This window comes from Semicossyphus pulcher, unplaced genomic scaffold (assembly GCF_022749685.1).
Source record: "Semicossyphus pulcher isolate SPU_LCO1_2020_fin unplaced genomic scaffold, fSemPul1.0.p SCAF_5, whole genome shotgun sequence".
In the NCBI taxonomy this organism is placed as follows: Eukaryota; Metazoa; Chordata; class Actinopteri; order Labriformes; family Labridae; genus Semicossyphus; species Semicossyphus pulcher.
Window position 1 is genome coordinate 26,448,555 of NW_027211726.1, and position 21,060 is coordinate 26,469,614.

Below are 21,060 nucleotides of genomic sequence, written 5' to 3' on the forward strand. Positions count from 1 at the left end.
TTCGTAAAAGGCCAAGCAGCTCTGCATTTATTGCTGTTAGCCTGTCTTTAAAGGCACAGATCATCAGGCGTTCTGGGTAATAAACGCAATGACTATTGTGACAGCTGCTGGAGTCGGGCTTTTAATAGAGTTTATGACCATGATTTATTACGCTGTTTCCTGTGCAATATCACACCTAAAGTCCCATAACTTTTACTGAATGCCAAAATGATAGATTTCGCCTTCCTGCTCTAGCTAAGCCACGCCAAGCACCACCATGTCCCCAACACTTTACACCAATCCATGGTCATTTGGTTGAAGTTACACCTGAGCTGGAAAAATCCTATTATATTTTTATCTAATGAAAGTTGAGAATGTAATGCCATGTCATTTCAGTCTTTTCCCTCCTGCATCAGAAATTGCAAACTGATGACTGGTGCTGTCTGTTCTCTTCAATAATGAGGCTGTCTGTCTTGGTGTAACAACAAGGACTAATTGAGAATATTTGAGACACATGTACTAACCCAAGCAGCACAATGGAACAAAGCCTAATGGTTCTGGTATGATCATGAAACAGAGCCCATTAACTGAGTAGCATGGCATAGTGGGTGTACAGTGCCAATACACATTATGACTCTAATGAATTAAACCCAGAAGAGAACAAAAAGGATAATGGACTTTATCTGGAGAACAATTTAAAGATTATATCAGGGAATACAATTCATGCACGAAATCCATTGTGGGATGCAACAAAAAGAACAGACTAAATTCTGTTGTGTTCCTTATAAACATCTTTATTTAATGAAAGTATGTTTTCTCTTGGGGTCAAGTAGGAAATAGACTTCACAAATACTTTACATGTCAGCTGTTTGAAATTCATGTTAAAACCACCACTAACAAACAAAACAAAAAAGGATGACTCACTGTAAATGGTCCATCTTGATGTTTTGTTGGGCGGTGTTGGTGAAGGTGAGGGTAAATAATTTATTTAGCAGACTCAAACAGGCATCTGCTCCACTGCCTTGGAACAGTTTATATTTCTAAAGACTTAATGCAGAAGACAGAAGATTCCCCACCATTAAAGAGTCTTTTGAAATAGACAAAAACTAAAAAGTCAGTGCTGTGGGTTTAACTCTAAATATAACAAAAACATTTATGCGATAAAATGCAAGCCACCGTAATTCAATATACGCTCAATTTGAGTCACACGAAGCAACCTTTCATGACAGTGGTATGAAGAGAAAGTGATGTGGAAGTATTTGATCTTCAATAAACAGAAATCCTGTCATGTGTGATGTCAGTGAAGTGCCTGCAGCATGGTCGTGTTTACCCACCCGGCTGGTTTAAACCGAGGAACACCATAGAGGTGAGATGCTGGTGAGTTCTGCTCTCTGTCTTTACTGCTTCTAACTTTGAGGTTTAAAGTTTTTTTTACAGTCAGGGAGAAAGAAAAATATACCCCACATCTAATCTTTTTGTAGTCTTTAGTTTTAAAGGGTCAGTTCACCCAAATGACAAAAATAATTTTCTCGATTATCTCTAGCGGTGTCTAACATGCAGATATTTCTGTCTATATTTCTGTGGCCACGCCAACTCAAATGAGTTGAATGAAATTAGTTTCTGGCATACTTTATTTTAACTGTTGATAGCATTCATGGTAAAAATCCATGTTAACTGGAACAATACAATATCTCTGGAGAGAGTTTACATTTACATTTGAAATGTATCTTTAAAGGGCTCTAACAAAAGAGCCTCAGGATATAAACCCTTCCAGATTTCAACATCAGTATATCATTTCCCCTTTCTGTTTGAACTACCTGGACTCTCTGTATTAATGTAAGTTGTTGGAGTTTGAGAGATCTATCCTTGAAAACCTGTAAAGAAAATAAAATAGCTATCTGCATAGTTAGACAACACTAAAGGTAAAAGTTAAGTTAGAAGCTCCAGTGTACTTGGGCAGCGGCCTAGTCAGAGCGCCTGTCCTTCTAAACTGTACAATATGTATAGAAGAAGTGGGTTGACAAGGTAAAGGTGAGTGAACACTTATAAAACACATGGAAAAAGATATAAACTTGTTAAGTTGGATTCAGTTCACACTGATAGTGCATCAAGGGGCTGGTTATCACAAAGAATGAGAATCTTATCTTAACATTATGTTATCAAAAATACAAACACCATGAGGAGGAAGAAATGACTCGGAAAAACATTCAAACGTCTAGATCCGCTGGTTGCATTTATGACCCGAAAAAACTGTTTAGGCCAAAAGAAAAGTAAAACTGGAAGTCCAGAGTAAAACATTTAGCTACAGGCCTTGGCAAACCTTTTTCAAACTCTTTGGCATGTACAACCAGAAAAATTTATTTTTCTCATCAATATAAAAATTAGAAAAAAGTAAAACAAAAAAAGTATCAAATTCCATGTCGCCGATGGTTAGTTATCTTACAATAAAATGTGAACATCAAATTGTTTTAAGCCAAAAAGGCCATATATCAATGCTACAAAAAATTAAGCCTTTATTTACACAGCAACATGTCATTTCTGTACAGGACATTCATTTTATTACAGCACACACTCATGGCTCATACATCCTGATCACACACAGACTCCAAACCAGAAAAATAGGATCTTTATGTACCACTTGTAGGGGCGACTAGGGCTGATTTTTTGTTGTTCTTTCCTGTGACTAAGTCCTTTACTTTTCCACGTCACATAAAGTCATTAAGCTCCGCCTCCAAAGCAGCCGCCATCTCATCTGCCTCTGAACTGCTTCCGCCTTCTTCCTCATTGGAGTCCTTCGAAGACTCGTCAGCAGATTCTTCTGCCTCCTCCTTCTTCTCATCGTCATCGTCCTCCTTGGCTTCATCAAGCTTACGTTTGTGGCCCCTAAAGACACAACAAAGGTTGATTTCAAAAGAGAAATAAAAACCTTTAACCTGTGGGACTTATCTGCTGACACATTAAACAGGGCTTACATCACAAACATGGATGACTTAGTTAAAACTCAGAGTGCTTTTCTTGTCTTCAGACCACTCAAAGTGGTTTACACTACATGTCACACACACATTCAAACACTGATGGCAGAGGCTGTTATGCCAAGTGCTAATCCCCAATCACATTCTAACCAGAGAATAATTTGAAGCTTACAACACCACAGACTACACTGCTTTCCCTGCTGCATATGAATGCAGTCTACAGGAAGTACAACATTTTTGGCTTGCTCTGTAACAATATAAACGAAAAACCAGCTGATGAACTGGTTCAGTGCTAGCTGTCTACCTGAAAAGCTAGTTTGGTAATTTACTCATGTACTGGTCTTTTTTGACAATTTTCTAAAAAGATACGGTGGCTGTTTAATCAGAATAAATCCAGGCAAAGAAAAGAAAGAATTTAAAAAGTTGTTCAGGAGTTTGTAGAGGCGTCATCATCTATACATTTGCAGATTGGTCATGGTTGTACAGTTTCTGAACCAAAACTAAAACTAGGGATCCACGATATTATCAGTATCTGCAGATTATGGCTTGAAAATGACATATCGGCATCAATATGCCAATATTTTATGCCTAAATGCTCAATGATTCCCTAATAAAGCTTAACGTAATGCTACAACATTAACTCGCCATGATTCTTCCGTCAAGCGTGAAGAAGGTTGCAAGATGTCTGCGGTATGGTAGTTTTTCGAAACAGACAGCAAGGTTGCTATTTGCAATGGTTGCTCAGCATTGGTCTTGCGAGGAGGGGCCGTATCTCATTCATTCAACACTACGAATTGAATCGCATATCACGAATCTATAAGTGTAGGCATGATATCAATTCCACTACAGGGGAGACTTGATGTTCTCTGCAATAAGGTGGAAAAAACGTGCGTAATATATTGGTATCGAAATCGGCATAAAGGGTTGGAAAATATCGGCATATCGGCAAAAAATCCAATATCGTGCATCCCTACTAAAAACCAAAGTGGATGTTTCCAGATGGAAACACAAACTGAGCTATGAGTCTGTAAGTCAATAAATTGTAACTTAGCAATGAATAACAAAAATAAATCAAATACCAATTGTTTCTCTGAAATATGAAAGTGATAAGTTCAACAGTACTCCCCATTTCAAAGACAGAAAACAGAAAAAGAAAGGGAATAATTTGCTGCTTGTTCAGCACAGCATGCCCCCTTGAGAGTGACACAGTGCAATTAACAAGGGCTTGTTCTCCATACACACTGTATCCACTGTGCAGCCATCGCCCGACAAGCTGAAGACATTCACTTAATGACTGAGCAGAGCAGCTAGGAGATGTCAAAGCAGCACTGTGGTGATGAGGGAACAATCGTGGAGCCAGGGAGATAGAGGAGATATGAACACAGAGGGAGGAAAGAGGCAAAGATTCTTAGGTAGAGCAAAGAAAAAAAATGTAAATGAGACCCAAAATGCACAGGGCATGGTCACATTAAAATCAAAGGGAAAATGCTGTGTCTCAAATTAGCCACGTTATTACACAACTAAATATAACTTTACAATAAAGAAACCTTTGCAAATCAATCAGGCCACAGGCATCTTGCAAATTGGGCAGGACTTAGCTATGCCTTACTTTGAAGTATGTGACCAAAAAGCTCTCAAAAGTGTTAAATGTTAAAGAAATAGTTGACCCCCTCAGTCGATTTGAAATTCTTCAAGTTTAGCCATTTTTCTTGCTCTGTACCTGGCTCAATAACGTCGCAATCTGTCCGTATTTCCGCACAGTTACTATAAAGTATAAAGTACGTAACCTGCGATCAGTTCATCATAGTTTATAATAACGTGGATCTGTGTTAATCACGCGGATCTTGTCTGTCATTGTTAACAGAGACTCCAGCCTGCTGTGTAGTTCATATATTTAACAGAGCTAAAGAGGAGCATCAGGCTTCATGATCAAACTTGAATCTCACGCCATCACTTCAGTCCTTGATCACCCACTCCCTCCCTCGTTCCCTCCCTCCCTCCCTCTGTGCCCTTGCTCTCCCCTCTCAGCGCTGTGAGTCTGCATCAGTTTTTATTATATGTTTTTTAAAGTCTAACGACGGTGAATGAAGCTCCTTGTATATTCACAGGGCCTAAGGCTGTAATATATTTAATCAGAGTACCCCCCACCTTTTTCCCCTCTGGGATTACCCCCCAAAACAGACTGCGCCTTATATTCCGGTGCGATTTATATTCCAGATTTTACGGTAAATCTAATTTTACTAAGCTTACACAAGCTACCTGTTTGCTTCTGTGTTGATAACAAAATCATCAGATCAACCCACAAAGTAGTCTCATTCAGATGGACACAACCTTCGGCATACCTAACTACCCACTCCAAACTCCAAACTATGGGCAACAGAGCCTTCTGCTGCAGTGCCACTACATTTTAGTTTGGATACAATACATTAACAACAAGCCTCCTCCACACCAGATCTCCTTCTGTTGTGAAAATGGAATCAGGGCCAGAAAAACTTAAAATGCAAGTTTCTTTTGTCCGAATTCATACAAAATGCGGCGGAAGATAAAATCAAACGTGCAGACATAAAGCAGGGAGAAACAGAAAAAGGTGGCACTGTGCAAAGTGTGTTTCTATTTTGTTTTTTGGTCTATAGCTGCAATTTTACATGTGCTTTTACATCTGTTTTTGTTTTGTGTCATCATCCGTAACCTGTGTGCTCTAATGTTTGTATCACTGTCTGTATCCAGTGTTTAGGGTTTAGAAAAGCATACAAAAAAATGTGTTATTTGTAAAGAGTATTTTGATATGGCTGTAAACATGCCATCCCTCTTCCCACTGCACTCCAGCATCTCCATGATCTTCCCCTGCAGAGTGGCTTATTAGCATGATGCTAATGAGGTGTGTAGGGGTTTTGTTATGGTTATTGTGAAGGACTGACAAGGGCTCTGCTGAGAGGGCCCCTCTCATTAGACCACATTGCTGTCAGACAGTCTCGCTAACCTCCCACAACAGCAGGGCTCTGGTTGTGTGCTCATTAAAGGTCAGATGTCGGCTAATATCAGCCGAGAGGCTTGGTGACAAGGCAGTTACAGTGGACCCCTGCAGACAGCATGGTGTGTGTGATCGGAAGGGATTGCGTTGGGTTGTGTTTGTGTTACAATAGTGGATCTCTGATCCTCCATAATAACAATACGTTACATTTTCTGAACTACAGGATGGAGGCTCAGTGGTCAGAGGGTAATGTGATGGGTTATAAGGGCAAGAGATGAAATAAGAGATTAATGGATATTTGCCATTAATGTGAGAAAATCTGGCAATCCCCAATGTGCCATCAACAGTGATATTGTCCCTGATACTTGGCTCTTCAGTTGCACTATATGAGTCACTGCAGATAAGTGTGCGCATACGGTATACAGTATACACAACGGAGAGGATGAGTAAAAACTTGTGTGTGTGATTTTACACCTCTTTCCCATCATCCCTTTCCCATATCCAAATATTAACAGTTAAGACAGCGGGGGTTGAAGGGGATGGCTTCCTTCATTGCTCCCTGCTTTGCATCATTACATCCAATCTAAATCCTCGTCTATTAATCCAACCACCCACAGTCACACAGTGGAGAATCTCCCACCACGTTCCCTCATGTCAACTCTAAAACGGGCTTCAGTTGTAATCCACTTTTATTACATTTTTGTTGGTTTCACATGCTGTTAAACTGCAAAGGTGCAGAGGGGACCTTCTGGCAGTCAACAACTTTACTTACATTTTAGGTCTTACAACAAACACAATGTCTTGTCTTCACTTAAAGGAGACTTTTACAAATTAGATTTCCATTTAGATTTTAAATAGTATTGGTCAAAGAAAAGCAAAAGTGCTAGAAAACTTCTTACCAAAGGAGGCATTAAAATATTTGTGGAAGGAATGGCTGGATACGTATTTGGGCAGATACTGATCTAATTCATTGGATCAGGTATCAAAACACTTGGCAACCCACACAGAATGTTTCTTAAACGGTTTCTTGATCAATGTAATTATAAAAATATGATTTGGCTAAGAGTTACAAACATTTATTCACAGTAGATCGCAGTTCCAGGCAGTGTTGTGTACACGTTTCAACTTTGGTTCAAAGAGAGTTCTAATATTGGATTGAGTAAATGTGTTTGTAGATACCCTGAGTTAAGGTCTAGGAATCCTTCGTCCATATTTTCAACTTAGCACCAGAGTCAATGTGCGGAAACCATGTCCTAAATTGTGATATAGGTTATACGGACACCTGGAAAACCAGCATGGCCTCTCCTGTTTCTTTTTGGCATTGTGTCTTCTAAAGCTTTCCTATAGACTTTAAATTTTTAAATAATGCAATTAAATTTTAATATCTACACCATTTGCTTCAACAATAACGGAGCCATTTACTCTGAACCACACGTCAATCTGCAGCGAGCGCTGAAGATAAAAAAGTGTTTGATAGAGTCAGAGTATCACTACAGTTGGTAGGATTCATTTTCTGGGGATCGTGAATATCTGAGCAAAATGTATTGCCAAAACATCCAATAGTCCAACAGAGAGGCACACTTCAAGCGTAGCTAGTAAAATGATTCACAAGACATGAAGACAATGTACTTTTTGTAATCATTACAAACTCAACCTCCTCAAGGCTTGAGGGATTTTTGGATTCAAAAATCTGCCCTGAAAACTCTCCATAATTAACCAGCTCCCTCTTAAAGGAATGCAGTTTTGTGTGGTCCCCCTGTTATGTTGTGAGCCCATTACCAGAGGTGAGGATCACAGGCCAATGATGAAAGGGAGAAGGTTTTCTAGCTTGAGAGACAAAATAAGCAAAATGTAACATTTCCACAAGCAGGTTTGCTCACTAATTAAAAGTCTCCTCATTGTTTCCATCCATATATGTGTGTGTGTGTGTGTTTTAAATCTCATCATAACTGGATCTCTTACTGGCCAATTAAGCCAAAATGTGACTATAAATGACAATCTGCCATCACAGCGTCAGTGGAAAGTTGCTAACAAGGAATTTGGGACCTTTTTAAATTTTTTTCCATTGACAAATTATTTTCAATTAAATAAACCAAGCCTCGCCCAGTAGTAGTGTGGAGTATGACATCTTGATGAATTAAGCCAAGAGCAAGGCTTGCCGTAAGTCCGGAGTAAGCACTTTAAATCAAGCCTGACCTGTTGGGTAGTTTTCATTAGGTGGTGATCTACTATTATATACAACAATTAAGTTCTTATTTCTGTGAAATCTAGTACCAAATTAACAGATTTATTGTGGGGATATTGCAATTTATTGGTTTTGGCAAATGTACCTCATGCATGGAACTTAATACTTTGTCAAAAATAATCTTCAAAGTCAGGTATTAGAGTACAAAAGGTAATATAATATGTCTAGACACAGCTGTTCAGATCATTACTATGAAATGTTATTTCCTCTATGTACAACAGAGTATGATTATATTAGTAGTGTCAAGAGGACAGAGCTGCTGCAGAGTGCCTGCTGATGTACAAACAGCCTGCAGCTACACAATCCTCTACGCATAATTAGAGATATATAAATGATATAAAATGAGACCGTGTGTTTAAGTCCAGCAGCACAAATGCAGCCTGAGGGAGGATTTAAAGTGGATACGTTTGGGAGACCCTTTACAGAACGGGCTAGACAGTTTAATCCTGTGACGTAGAGGAACTATCATGGCTGGTTAAAAGGTAAGCTCTTACTGAAGTCCAAGGCTGCAAACTAAACCGAAGGCATCCCGATCTAACATTGGTGAGAAAGGAGGCAGAGAAAAATGAAGAGAGGAGGAAGCCCTGTAAACAGAAGAGACTTCAAATGCTTTTGACAACTCTGCTTAGAGGAGTTGAGGGAAAGAGGGAGTAAAAAGGCAAATGGAGTGTGAAAGAGGAGGAGACGGAGCACGGAATAGAGGAGATGGAAGTAATGAACTAAATAATGAACTAGACTTTTTGGACTCATATCCAGTTTTCTCGCAAAGCCTTCTCTGGTGTAGGAGGGTCAACATCCCCTGTCCTGAACCCAAAATATGCTTAAACAAAGACCTTAACAACTGACCAAGATCAATTAAGCATCCTTTCACACTCCACAATGTTTTTCCTTTCATAAGGGTCAATTAAGCCCCTTTGAAACATGCGCTGCAACCCTCAGATGATCTGGACATTACCCAGAGGAGCTGTGTTAGAACTCAAATGTCCTAATGAGTTTGGTATGTGTGGATGCCAGACTCGCCTAAACCAAACTGAGTATTACCAGTATGTGCTTGTGACACATCTCCTGTTTTGAGGTACATGTGTAAAAGAGTCACAATCTTCTGACCTCATTCTAGAGATGTTCACATGGGAGAACAGCTTTAGTCAGAACGACAGCTAGGGTCTTTAGTGAACTCAGAGTTGTGAGCCAAACCGTTGCCGTTGTCGAGTTATTCCTTTGGAAAAGTAGCCTCACGAAGGCAGAAGGGATCCTACTTTGCAATGCTGCTATAATCTGCCCTGTATCATATCACTACACTTCCCCCACAATCATTTACTGCAGATGTGTCAAATGCAGATGGTTAGATATATTCACTCCCCATCCCTAATGCATTCAACAGCTCCATATGCAGTGAGCTGATAAGCAGCACAGTTAAATGGTTGTTTTTATATAGACATTATCTTTTCCTGTCCCTCATTTCATTATCTTACAATAAACAATAAAAAACAGGAGGATAAAAGGACAATCGCTGTTGTGGGGGAGGGAAGGGTTTTACTCAGCTATGCTTCAAAAAACGAAATATTTCAACGCTTTCTTAAGGAAATAAGAAACAAAAGTGCATGAAAGTACAAAAACAAGCATGCACACAATGACTAACTTGTTTTTTGAGGCCACATGCTTAAAATTGTTGACATTGAATTTAGAAAGGATGCTTATGGTTGACAGATTTATTATGCTGAGGGAAGCATTGTGCAGAACTGTAGTTAACTCATCTTTAGCACCTCTGGCTATGTGGAAGGTCTGTGGCTCAGAGGAACTACAGGACTGCAACCTCTGTATGATACTATGCTATGAATAGCGATAGTTGTACCCCAAAATGTGAGTGCAGGTGATGTTACAAACAAAAATAAAGTTAGATGGATGCTGTGACATATAGGAACCATCAACACAGCCCCCCAAGCAGAAGAATCCAGCTTTCTCAAGCCCCTTTACCACTGGTCAAAAAACCTGCTAACGGTGGCCTTTTTGCTTAGTGGGAAAGGCTACAATCGGGAAAGGTGTATCAGGCAATTTAGCACTGAGAAATGTATCACTTCAGTTGACAACATTTACGATCAATACTGATTAGACATTCACATAAAACAAGACGGAAATTCCCATTAAACACATAAAAACACCAAAACATGTTTTAAACAATACTAAGAACATTCTGCTTAAAAAAAATACTCAATACTTGATTTTGATCCAATCATATATAAGCTAAGTGCATTCTGTTTTATCCCTGTAAGCAGTAACCTCTATTCAATGTTAACTGTATCGTATGGCTCGTAAAAGATTATATGGAAAGTCTACCCCAGGCAACTTAAATGGATATATATATATATATTTTATCATACACAAGACTATTTGCTGGAACTTTATAGACTATGAATGGCTTTCTGTTCTTTTCTTTTAGCTCGATTTGTGTGTTGTACTGAGGAGCACTATAGTTGTCATATTGTACTAGATTCACTGTCCCCCACAGTTACACTTGCCATTGTATGCACATTACCTATAGTGACTGGTTTTTGCCAATATCGTCATTGTAATTCTTGAAACTCTGAATGTTAAATGAATATAAACTTGGGTTTGATACTTGTGGTATCACTGATAAATTGGGTAGCTGTGTTGATACACTCAATGACTTTACACATAGAATGAATGAATAAGGGTTATATTTCTTTACAAAGAGACCATAAACGATACATCTAAAAAAAAAAAAAAAACCTTTGCTAACAGTTACATCGCAGATCAACAAGTGTGACAGAGGTGTGATGCAGCCTGTCAACTGTGTGATTCACTGTCAGTGGCATTTATATCTCCCCAGTCACCCATGTCTGCATCAAACCATCCCCATCTCTGGCTCAGCCACAGGCGGCTGAATCACATTTCAGGCCCCAGGCGTCCTTTCAAATAAGTAACTTCTCTGCTCTGTCTGCTTACTGGCATCGCCAGTTTTGACAAGGCTGTATGGATCTTTTTACTCAGAGCACTGGATCCTACAGCTGTTACAAAGAGTAGAGGACAAAAGATATCCTCTGCTTTCTTTTTACAGGATGGTGAGGAAGGACATTAGTAAAGGACACTGTCCATTAAGGAGAGGCCTCAGGTTTAATCCTTGTGACAGTAAATGTACCAATAAACAACCATCAAATTTCAACCTGTCCTTGAGAAAGGACAAAAGACAAACTGTTTGGTCATAGAACAATAAGGACAGGCTTATTTTATGAATTCTTTTTTTAGTAAGTTTGAAAGAACTCCGAAGCTTCTTAATTCATTCATAAGCTCTGAGTGTCTCTGTTCATTAAATATTTGAGATGAGCTCTTGCTTTGGGGTTTTCCATCCCTACACTCTACAAGAGCTATGCAAACAACCTTCTTGCCCCTGCTGTCTGCTTTCTCTCTCATATCACAAAAACATTAAAGTCTACACAAGTAAGCTCACAATGAACCAAGCCAGAAAAAGTGAGGAACAATATTCAAAAGAGTAGAGTAAATAAAAACTTAGATGGATCTGAGTGCCCTTGATGGCACTTGAAACTCTACTCCACCCTGGTGGAGTAAATGCCACTTAAATAATTAAGTCCTCTCAGCAATAAGCACCCTTCACCCTTCTTAATTCAAATGTTTGTTTATTCATTGGGGAGTTACTTGGTGTCCCTAAGTTAGTCCTGCCTTTTGGCAAAAGTTTATGTATGTACAGGGGACGTGTTATGAGTCCAGTCCCTAAAAACAGTGGGTATCATGTCTGGTCGATAAAACATGGACATGTCTGAAGGAGTTTCTATAAATTAGAACATTCTAAAGAAGTTTGAAATGCTATTGTCAAATTAAAGCAGCAGAGCCTGAAGAAGTCTGACTTATAATCTCAAATATTGATGAAGAAAACTCATTTTCCAATATGCAACTCAACAGAATTTTCAGTCAAACCATCTTTCCTTGGTAAAATACTTTTTTTAACGCCAGTTTTAAACATTAGCTGCTTTAAATGTGTCATCTCCCAACCCTGGTGACATTATCAAGGTTATCTTTTCAGGCTTCTGAAAGCTTCTACCATCCAGAGAAGATATACAAAGATTTTCGTAGCAGAAAGGTTCTCTCTTTGATGAGTCAACTGTTATTGGCAAATAGGCCCTTTCAAACAGTCGCTTGACATTTCAGGATAGGATACAGCCTTATAGTGTCTGACACATTATTGTGTTCTTTTATCAAATGTATCCACAATGTAAAGTGTCGCTGGCATATGAGCAAGTTTCTGCTTAAAATATGATAGATCTCTAGGATCTGAATGGAAAGAATTTTAAACAGAAGAACAGTTGTGATAGCCCACACCCATCAGTGAAGATGCAAAAAGGCAAGGATTCAAAAGTGAGTGAACTATACAAGCCCCATCCGGTCTAAAGATCACAAAATCTAGCAGCATGTTAAAGACATTTCTTGAACCACATGGCTCTGACGAAGATTTGGCTTTTCATTAATCACTATAAACAGACACCTGCATGCAAATGCAGCTAAAATCAGCTCTCAGAGTAGTCATCTCTCAACTCAGACACCGTTCTCACTTCTAAAGTGGCGAGTCTGACCATGAACAATGGCAACACACAGAAAAGTCATGGCCAGATGTCCTTTATCGCTAACAGCTGGCTACACCTAAAGCCCCGGAAAGTTGGCCATCACTCCCAGAGGCTATATTGTCGTCAGACAACAGCTGATCGGTTCCAAGAATGGGTGCCACCAAAAAACAAGCATATTTTTTTAAATCGTCTAACCAAGCAGACCAGAGTGCATCATTGCTTGTACTACATCTACATAAATAACAAATATTACTGATCATTTTGACATTCCAAGGTATACCTTTGTTCCAATCCAGAATATGAGCCAAATATTTGGTATCAGAAATCAATGGCAGCACTAATCAAGATTCCAATTCACTCTCTACACAGACCTACAGTATATAATTAATATATTTTGTTGTGTTACTGTCTCTCTTTAAGGTTTACCTTGAATTTATGCAGTGAGTCTGAAGTTACTAAGATGTTGCTTTACAGCTGTAGTACAAAGCTCTACTTGAGTCAGAGAAAGGATACCTTCTGAGATCATAAAACTTGGTTCAATTTTGTTTGATTCCAAATGGAACAGAATTTCAAATCTCTCATGTAACAGTCGGAGTAAGAAGGGCTGAGGTGTATCTTGCATAAGGTTTACATAACTGAGGCTAATCAATTAGTTTATACTCAACTATGATTTCAGTGCTCAAATAAAAAACAAAAAAGAATGAAAGTTGAAGGGAAAATGTTTTTTGAAAGCTAACATTAAAGTTGAACAACAAAGCAGAAGAGCCTTAAAACCAACACTACTTTGATACTCCCACCGCCCATGTTCTCCTCATCAGTCCGTGCAGTGGGTAGAGAGCACTGAGCAGTGTCTGAGCTCAAAGTATTTCCTCCTAAACTAACTAATTGCCCCACTATGACGAGGTGGCCCCTAATGAGGTACTCTTCACACCTCCATTTTTGGCAGCTGTCTACTGACCAACATAATTGCCACCTATTTCTCAATACTGAGCCCTATTCAACACTATACTCAGGTCTCAATCAGTGGTAGTTAAAGTGTGGAAGCCAAGTGTTTTGATGAGGTTCGGATTTGATATTTTGGCATTCAGGATGAGACTTTTTTTTGGTACATTAGGTTGCTTTGGCTGGTCCACACTTAAGGATCATGTTTCAGGCTAGAACAGAATGTAATTGGCTTTTGGAAAGAGGAAAGAAAGGTATTTTTTTTTTACTTTCTGATGAGTATATTGCATGTGGTTGTTTGATAGTATTTAACTCTGTCCTTAGGACATCTAGAAAATGTACTCAATGTGAGATCAATGGAACTCTCAGTGCAGCTATGGCTAAGTTTGACAAAATTTGAATACAACAAACATTTACTGCTTTGCTATAACCAACATTAAAACTATGAGTTAGAAGGGCCCTATGAAATAGGTGTCAGTAGAAACTGAATCTGTAGTATTTATATTTAAATTTTGAAATGCTCAACTTGAATAGTTGAAATAAAAATTTGAATCATATAATTTGAAATTGAATTTATTAGTCTGAAATTGAATTTCAATAAACTTGAAACTGAATGTAGCTGAAGCTCTGGCAGGTCTCAGTTTACCAGTAGTTCCACTGACAGGTCTGGGTAGCCACCTAAAGTAGTAATATAACTATTACTAATGATATAACTAACTAGCCATTATTAGCTCTGGGAGATACCAGAAGCTCCATGTAGTTAAAGAAATGGTCAAATTCATAGGTGCTGCTGATTGGCCAAAGAGGAGTGCTGTGAATCCGCACTCAATTGCTCTTCCTCATCAACCTGATGTGTGTCTCAGCAAACTGAAATTGAATTGTAAAAAAACTGACTGTGGAATTATAATTTTCAGATAATCTGAATTCAATTTATTTTTCAATTATTACATTCAGTTTCAAGTTTAATGAAATTATGTTTCAGCAACAGTCATTAATAGAGTTTTGTGGCAACACAATGCTTCGTTTGGTGTAACACTGTATTCTAAATAACTAGTAAACTACTTGGTGCAACAGGGCCACACAATTGTAGTCCCCCTATGTGTAGTTTTCAATCTTTAAAGAATTATTTTATTTTTAAATTTTATTTTATTATTTTGGCCTTTAATAGAGAGGACAGTGACTAGTGACAGGAAACATTGGAAAAGAGTGGGAGTGACATGCAACAGAGACGGAGTTGAACCTGCGAGCTATGCCTCAAGGACTAAGCCTCTGCACATGGGGTACCCTGCTCTACCGACTGAGCTTAAACAGCGGCCCCTATTTTTAATCTTAATGCCCACAGATCATTTACCTCAGTCACTTTTTTTCTGATTAGTGGTGCAAAATACAGCACTACTAAGAATTTGGGGTATGTCTGTGAAGCCTATGAGTCATGGTTTAACTAGGCCAGGGACTCCTCACCAGTCAGTCAGAAGCCTTTTGGATGAAAGACAAAATGTCTTCAAGAACCTTAAGCAAGCCCTGTTGCCTTTGATTTTTCACTTAAAAAAAAAGGATGAGTCTTCTTTTTATGTATGTGGAAAGAACTATAGCAACAATATGAGCACAATTTTGTTTTTGATCAAGACAAAGCTCAACAGCTGGAAGCATCTGGCTCTCTGGGGAGGCTGAATGTTACTGGGTATCATGTCAATCATGATGTGAAAGTAAAAGTGTGTGAGGCAGGTTGACAGAAAATAGATGCACAAACAAACAAAAAACATTCAGCATTAAGAAAATAATTCTTCATAAAGACTGTATATAATTGACGGATATAGTCTAACAGTGCAAGATATATGAGGTGATGATAAATGTTGGAAAATTAAGATATCAATTTAAGATATAAAATCGCCTCAGAAGCATAGGAAGACAGAAAAACACAATATATACACCTTTCTGTTTAAGAAAAATGATGTGTGTATTGGTGGTGATAAACAATGGTTATTAACAGGCCAGCCTTCCCGAGCTGCATCTTGCTGCTTCATAGTGAGCTCAATCTCAACCAAGAGCATAAATAGAAAAAACGCTTGCATCACCAGCTTGGAGCCACGAGCCGTGAGGAAAAACTGGGTCAGATTACTTGCAGTTTTAGTTTTTCCTACTTACGTATTCCTCCTTCGTCCTCTTTTCATATATGTGAAAAGCCTGAGTAAGCATTCCGATTCCTCACAGCTTGCCCTCTTTTTTGCACTGCTGAGCTTTGTTTATCAAGGACAGGGAGTGTGAGGATCATTGTGCAGTTTCTGTGCGTGGCTCTGCTGAGAAACACGTACTGCTGGATTCTGTACGCTCCCGAGGGGCAGCCGAGCAAGGCGGATGGCTGTCAATGTCTTCTAAACCCCTGTTACATTCATAATCCTCCTGCATGTGGCATCTTTCAAAGCACCTCTGGGATTCAGGTGTCAGGCTTTGTTGTCAGACTAACAGGACAGCTGGGTTTCACTTGACAAAATTACTCTTGGGCAAGATTGATCTACTCCATAAGGTTAAACAAGGCTTTTAAGTGATCTCTCACAACACAATCCCACAGTGTTTTACAAGAATACATTCTAATACCATCATCCTTTTAACTGAGTCTTTCAGGTAAAAACATAAAACTGTCAAAGTCAAATAAAGGAGTTTAGTTCATCACATCAAATTCATGTAATTTCTAAATCTTTTTATACTTGCCCACTTGGTCTAGGTTGAACTCCAGTCAGGCCTAAGCATGGATGAATTTATTGCAAGTGTGAGGGTTACATGTTGCGGCCTTTTAGTATCTGATACTATTATGTAATACTGTAACCCTAAATGTATAGGGGAATCAGTGTGCACACTCTCACAGTTGTACACTGTACTTCCTCAACTCACCTGACAGCTGACCTTTTGGAAGCTTCAACAAACTCCAAATCACCTTTGCAGCAGTTGTTTGCCTGAATACAAGCTCTACACAGCATGACAGAAGGAAAGTGTTCTCGCTAAGGCTGTTGAAGAGTGTTTGTACTTGACAAATCACATAATCACAGAAGCCGGTCTAACAGAAGCAGCTCTGACTGCATGTCACAAGAAAAGGGACAGAGTAACTGCAACCCGCTGCGTTCGGATATAAATCAGGTGCAGAGGAAATAAACGTTTTATCTGACAGGCTAAATTCAATTAGGCTTTTTGTTTCACTCTGATGCTGAATGTCAGACACCTGCAGAAACTCCTGCTGTAACAGTAGACATTTAATTAATCTGCAGCAAGCATCAGTGTGCCCTGCAGCAGAGAACAGATATGAAAAAAAACCCGGCTCTGGTTCAACAACAAAGCCACGTCTTTGTATAGGTTGTAGAGAAAAGCATTCATGAATGCAAATAGAATAATTTGAGCACATACTGGAGAAATACAGTGTCATTACAGGAGTCTTAGGGGCATCAGCCGATCCTTAAAAACAATTACCCACAACAGGGCCCTTGGGTAAAGACGCTCTAATTGGAAAGCTCATGGAGTCTAACTTACAATACAGGCGTGAAGATAACAGCCTTATTTTCCCCTTTACACCATCATCATCTCCTTCATTAGAAAATAAGGAGCAAGCCGTGCCAAACACCAGCTACTCAAATGCAATGAACATCCTGATGAACCTGTTTAATAGCAATTCCTTTACATATAGCCATGTTAACTAGCTCCATGCATAAACAGTAGTCCTATTCAAGTTCAGCATTCAACTCTTTCTATTTTTGTGCACTGCAGCATCCCACTTTGGCCTCAGATATGAAGAATACAAGTAAATACATTTATTTTTTACATTTATGTAGGACATGCATGTGATGCACAACTGTCATTTCTCAGTGTTGTTCCTGTATAATTCACAGCCTTAGGGCCCGATCAGACAGGACGTGCTTTGCAGGCTGTAAAACACAAGGCGCACCGCACTGCCTTTTTTGTGGAAGTAAACACCCGATCAGACAGCGCGTTTTAGCAGCTTGGGGCGGCTTTTTTTCCTACTGTTGTTAAGGCAACCACCGAATCATTAGCTGTCATTAACCTAACCGTTACATTGTAAACTGACAGAAGGCTCGCCTCTCCTTTCATCCGATTGGACAATGAAAAAAAACGCCCATGACGTCGGGCACTTTTCTGCTTTGAGTTGAAGTTTTTTCAACTCGAGGCACTCGGAGCGTTTCCTCAAAAACGCGAGGCGCACAGAGCGGAAAAAAGCACGGCACTCTGCAAAGCAAAAGCAGCGTGCAAAAAGCGTCCCTCTTATTGATAACAATGACAAAAAAGCCGCCCCCAGCTGCTAAAACGCGTCCTGTCTGATCGGACCCTTAAGCAGTTGTATGAGTACGCCATGTGTATGAGGATTAAGCCAGTAAACACTTTCCAATTTCTGCATTCCTCTATATATATAGATATATATATATCTATATATATATAGATATATATATAGATATTCATATATATATATACTGCATTCCATAACAATTTTACAAAAATAGCAAACATATATGTGAATTATTATATCAATGCACTGACAGTGCTTAAAATCTTTGGTTGATTTTAAGTTTTCAACCACTCGTGAGACTACGCTAGACACGTCAGCTATGTTTATGACTGGGTCTCTGTTTTGTTTGTGAAGTACAAGACAATGCACAAGCAAAAGGGCCTTGATACCCATTCCTGCCAATGTTTTCAAATACTCAACAAATAGCAGTAATGCACCATAAAAATAGGAATGTGCCACCAGAGACAGCGCAGAAGAAGACTGCTAGCAGGTGAACATGGACAACACAACGTAGAAAAAACAAAACAGAAACTTGTTTGTTTAGATGAACTCTCAGGGTGCCTTGAATGATTAAGAATGTTGTGTTAAGGCCAAAACATATTGAGGCAGAGATGAAAGCAGCCACAGCAGGCACAGAGAAGATGCAGAACAGCTGTGTAGTTCAGCCAATGTGCTTTCTGCTCCAGTGTTCACTGGCAGAGGTTCTTGCTGTTTATCTGCATAAACTGTTAATTGAAATGGAGCAGTCATTGTGGAAAGAAAACTTTACTGACCTTTTGACAATGTCATCTCTTACTTATTTTTCAAAGACAAAAGACTAGATGAATAGATTCTTGCACACTTTCTCCAATTTCTTAGTAGAAAAAAAATAACCCATTGGAATAAAAGCTAATTATTGAAATATTGTTCGCCTCAACACTGTAGACAGATAATTGGGTTGGCACTGCTTTAAGTATAATGCCCACAAATAACCTAAGCAAGACATGAATAATTAAGACAAGCAATAATTACATAACAGACTCTGTGAAGGAATTGAGATTTCACACTGAATGATTTAAAGCAGTAGAACAAGAAGAGACATTTCATGAGAACATGCAGTCCATATACAAGGCTTTGTGTTAAACCGCAATATGACCGCAGATTGCCAGACTACATAGCCGGCTCCACACAGAACCATAGTCTGGAGACAAAGAATGAAATGGTGCTGAGGTGGGAGAAAAGAGCAAGGCAAGAAAACGAGGGAGTCCAATTCATAGAACGCCAAGATGGGCTGTATTTCTATTTTTCCCTTTCAACAAAGTCAAAGCACACACTGAACAAAAGGCAGTGAATGCTGATGAGACTAACCAGCCCAAGCAAGTTGTTTCTACTCTGCTGTTCGGAGAGGACACAGATTTGCAGCAGGATTCAGATATTCATCTGTGGTTCTACAGTATTTGGTCCAATCACAATGGCAGAATGTTAAAAACCAATATTAAGTTCCAATTACTCAACATAATTTTTAATGAAGTTATTAGAAACACGCTTTCCCAGAGATGCAATTTCTATGACTTACAGATGTGAGGTAAAACGAATATAAATACGGCACATAATGTTATGTAACCATGCCTTCACATAGCTGACGTATTTTGACAAAGCAGCTGTAAACACATGAATGCACCACAAGCAATCACAGTGTGTGTTTATGTCTCTGTGTGTGTCTCACTTGAGTAGCAAACAGCCTCTTTTCAAATGAATTCTTAAACAATACGCCTTGCACCCAAAGTGGAAAGCTTATTTGTTCTTATTTTTCCAAGTGCCACTTATGTAGAGGCCACAGCACAATCAGCTGAAGTCATACTGGCTAAGCTGTGAGGGGGCAGATGCATTGCAATTTGATGAGATGATGAATGTCAAGTATGGTAATTTACTGTCGCTGCATAAACAGTTTTTTTGAGAAAAGTTGACACTGGTTAACTTCCACAATGTGAAAGCATCTACTGTATTATTTAATTAGGGAAATTTGAGTTCTGGTGGGCGGTTAGGGTTGACTGCCAACTAACACCAACAGCCATCAGATAGTGAACAGTCAGCAACTTGGCAGAGTGTTTTTAATGACAGTAATATAGGCTTCTATCCTGTACTCAGATATTTTGATGCCTGATTAGCTGCTGATATGATGCCAACCAAGTGTTGTGTAAACATACATGTTAACGAAAGGAAAAGTGCTCATCTTCAATTATAAAACCTATTTCATAATATCTACAGACAAATCCAGCAAGCCAGCTATGAACCAATCTACACAGAAAGGGAAGACCATGCAAATCAAGTCAATAGTAACGTTAATAACATCCTTGCAAGAACACGCAAACCTGCTGGGGACACATTACATTCTCATTAAATCTAGCATAGTTAGCCCACTTGATTAATGCAATCACTCATCCGATCATCAATCAATTGTTGCTGGCTTACCTCATGCCTTTACACTATTTACTTTTAAGAAAAGCTAGTAAACAACTTGTGTCTTGATTAGGTAAAAAAATCCAGGGGGTTGGCGCACTGTCAGCATTTGGCACACTGTCTCTAGTTATTCTATTAAGAAAGGTACTATCTCTAGACTGCTGAGTGCCTAGCTTAGCTGTCAAATCGAGCTAGCAAGCATGTTAGTCAACAGTACACACCTTTTATTGACAATAATGGTGTGTGTTCTTTGAATTGAGCTTCAAAATGCCCTAGCACAAGAACCACACTTAGACAACAAGTTTTGTTGAGTGAGCGGCAAAGATGACCAACAAGACAGCCTTCACATAAAGCTGCAAATGAAAGAACATAGATAAGAACATCTCTCTTAAATTTTCATTTTACCCTACCTGAGGTCAGGTGAGATTACTTTGTAAGTCCTGAAATCTCTCTTTAACCACAAGTAGAATATAACAATCTCAAGAGTAAAATACAAACTGTCTCCTGAACAGAAAACAAGAAGGAGCTCTACCCAGTTAGACTGTCAGATCTTTTGCCTCTCTTTTCCCTGTGGTTCTTTTGCATAAAGCATCACAGACTGGCTGGTTTGGCAGACATGAGTGTGCTGT

At 39.0% G+C, this 21,060-nt stretch overlaps 1 protein-coding gene across 2 annotated transcripts in view; it reads right to left on the reverse strand.

Moving 5' to 3' along the window:
• Window positions 1–762: 762 nt before the first annotated feature.
• Window positions 763–21,060, reverse strand: part of ctdp1 (CTD (carboxy-terminal domain, RNA polymerase II, polypeptide A) phosphatase, subunit 1) — a 72,057-nt gene continuing 51,759 nt past the window's right edge. For both annotated transcript variants that reach the window (XM_069682160.1, XM_069682159.1), the window contains exon 13: window positions 763–2,862. In XM_069682160.1, the coding sequence (XP_069538261.1) occupies window positions 2,685–2,862 (178 nt within the window). In that variant the 3' untranslated portion in view covers window positions 763–2,684. The remainder of the gene's footprint in view (window positions 2,863–21,060) is intronic.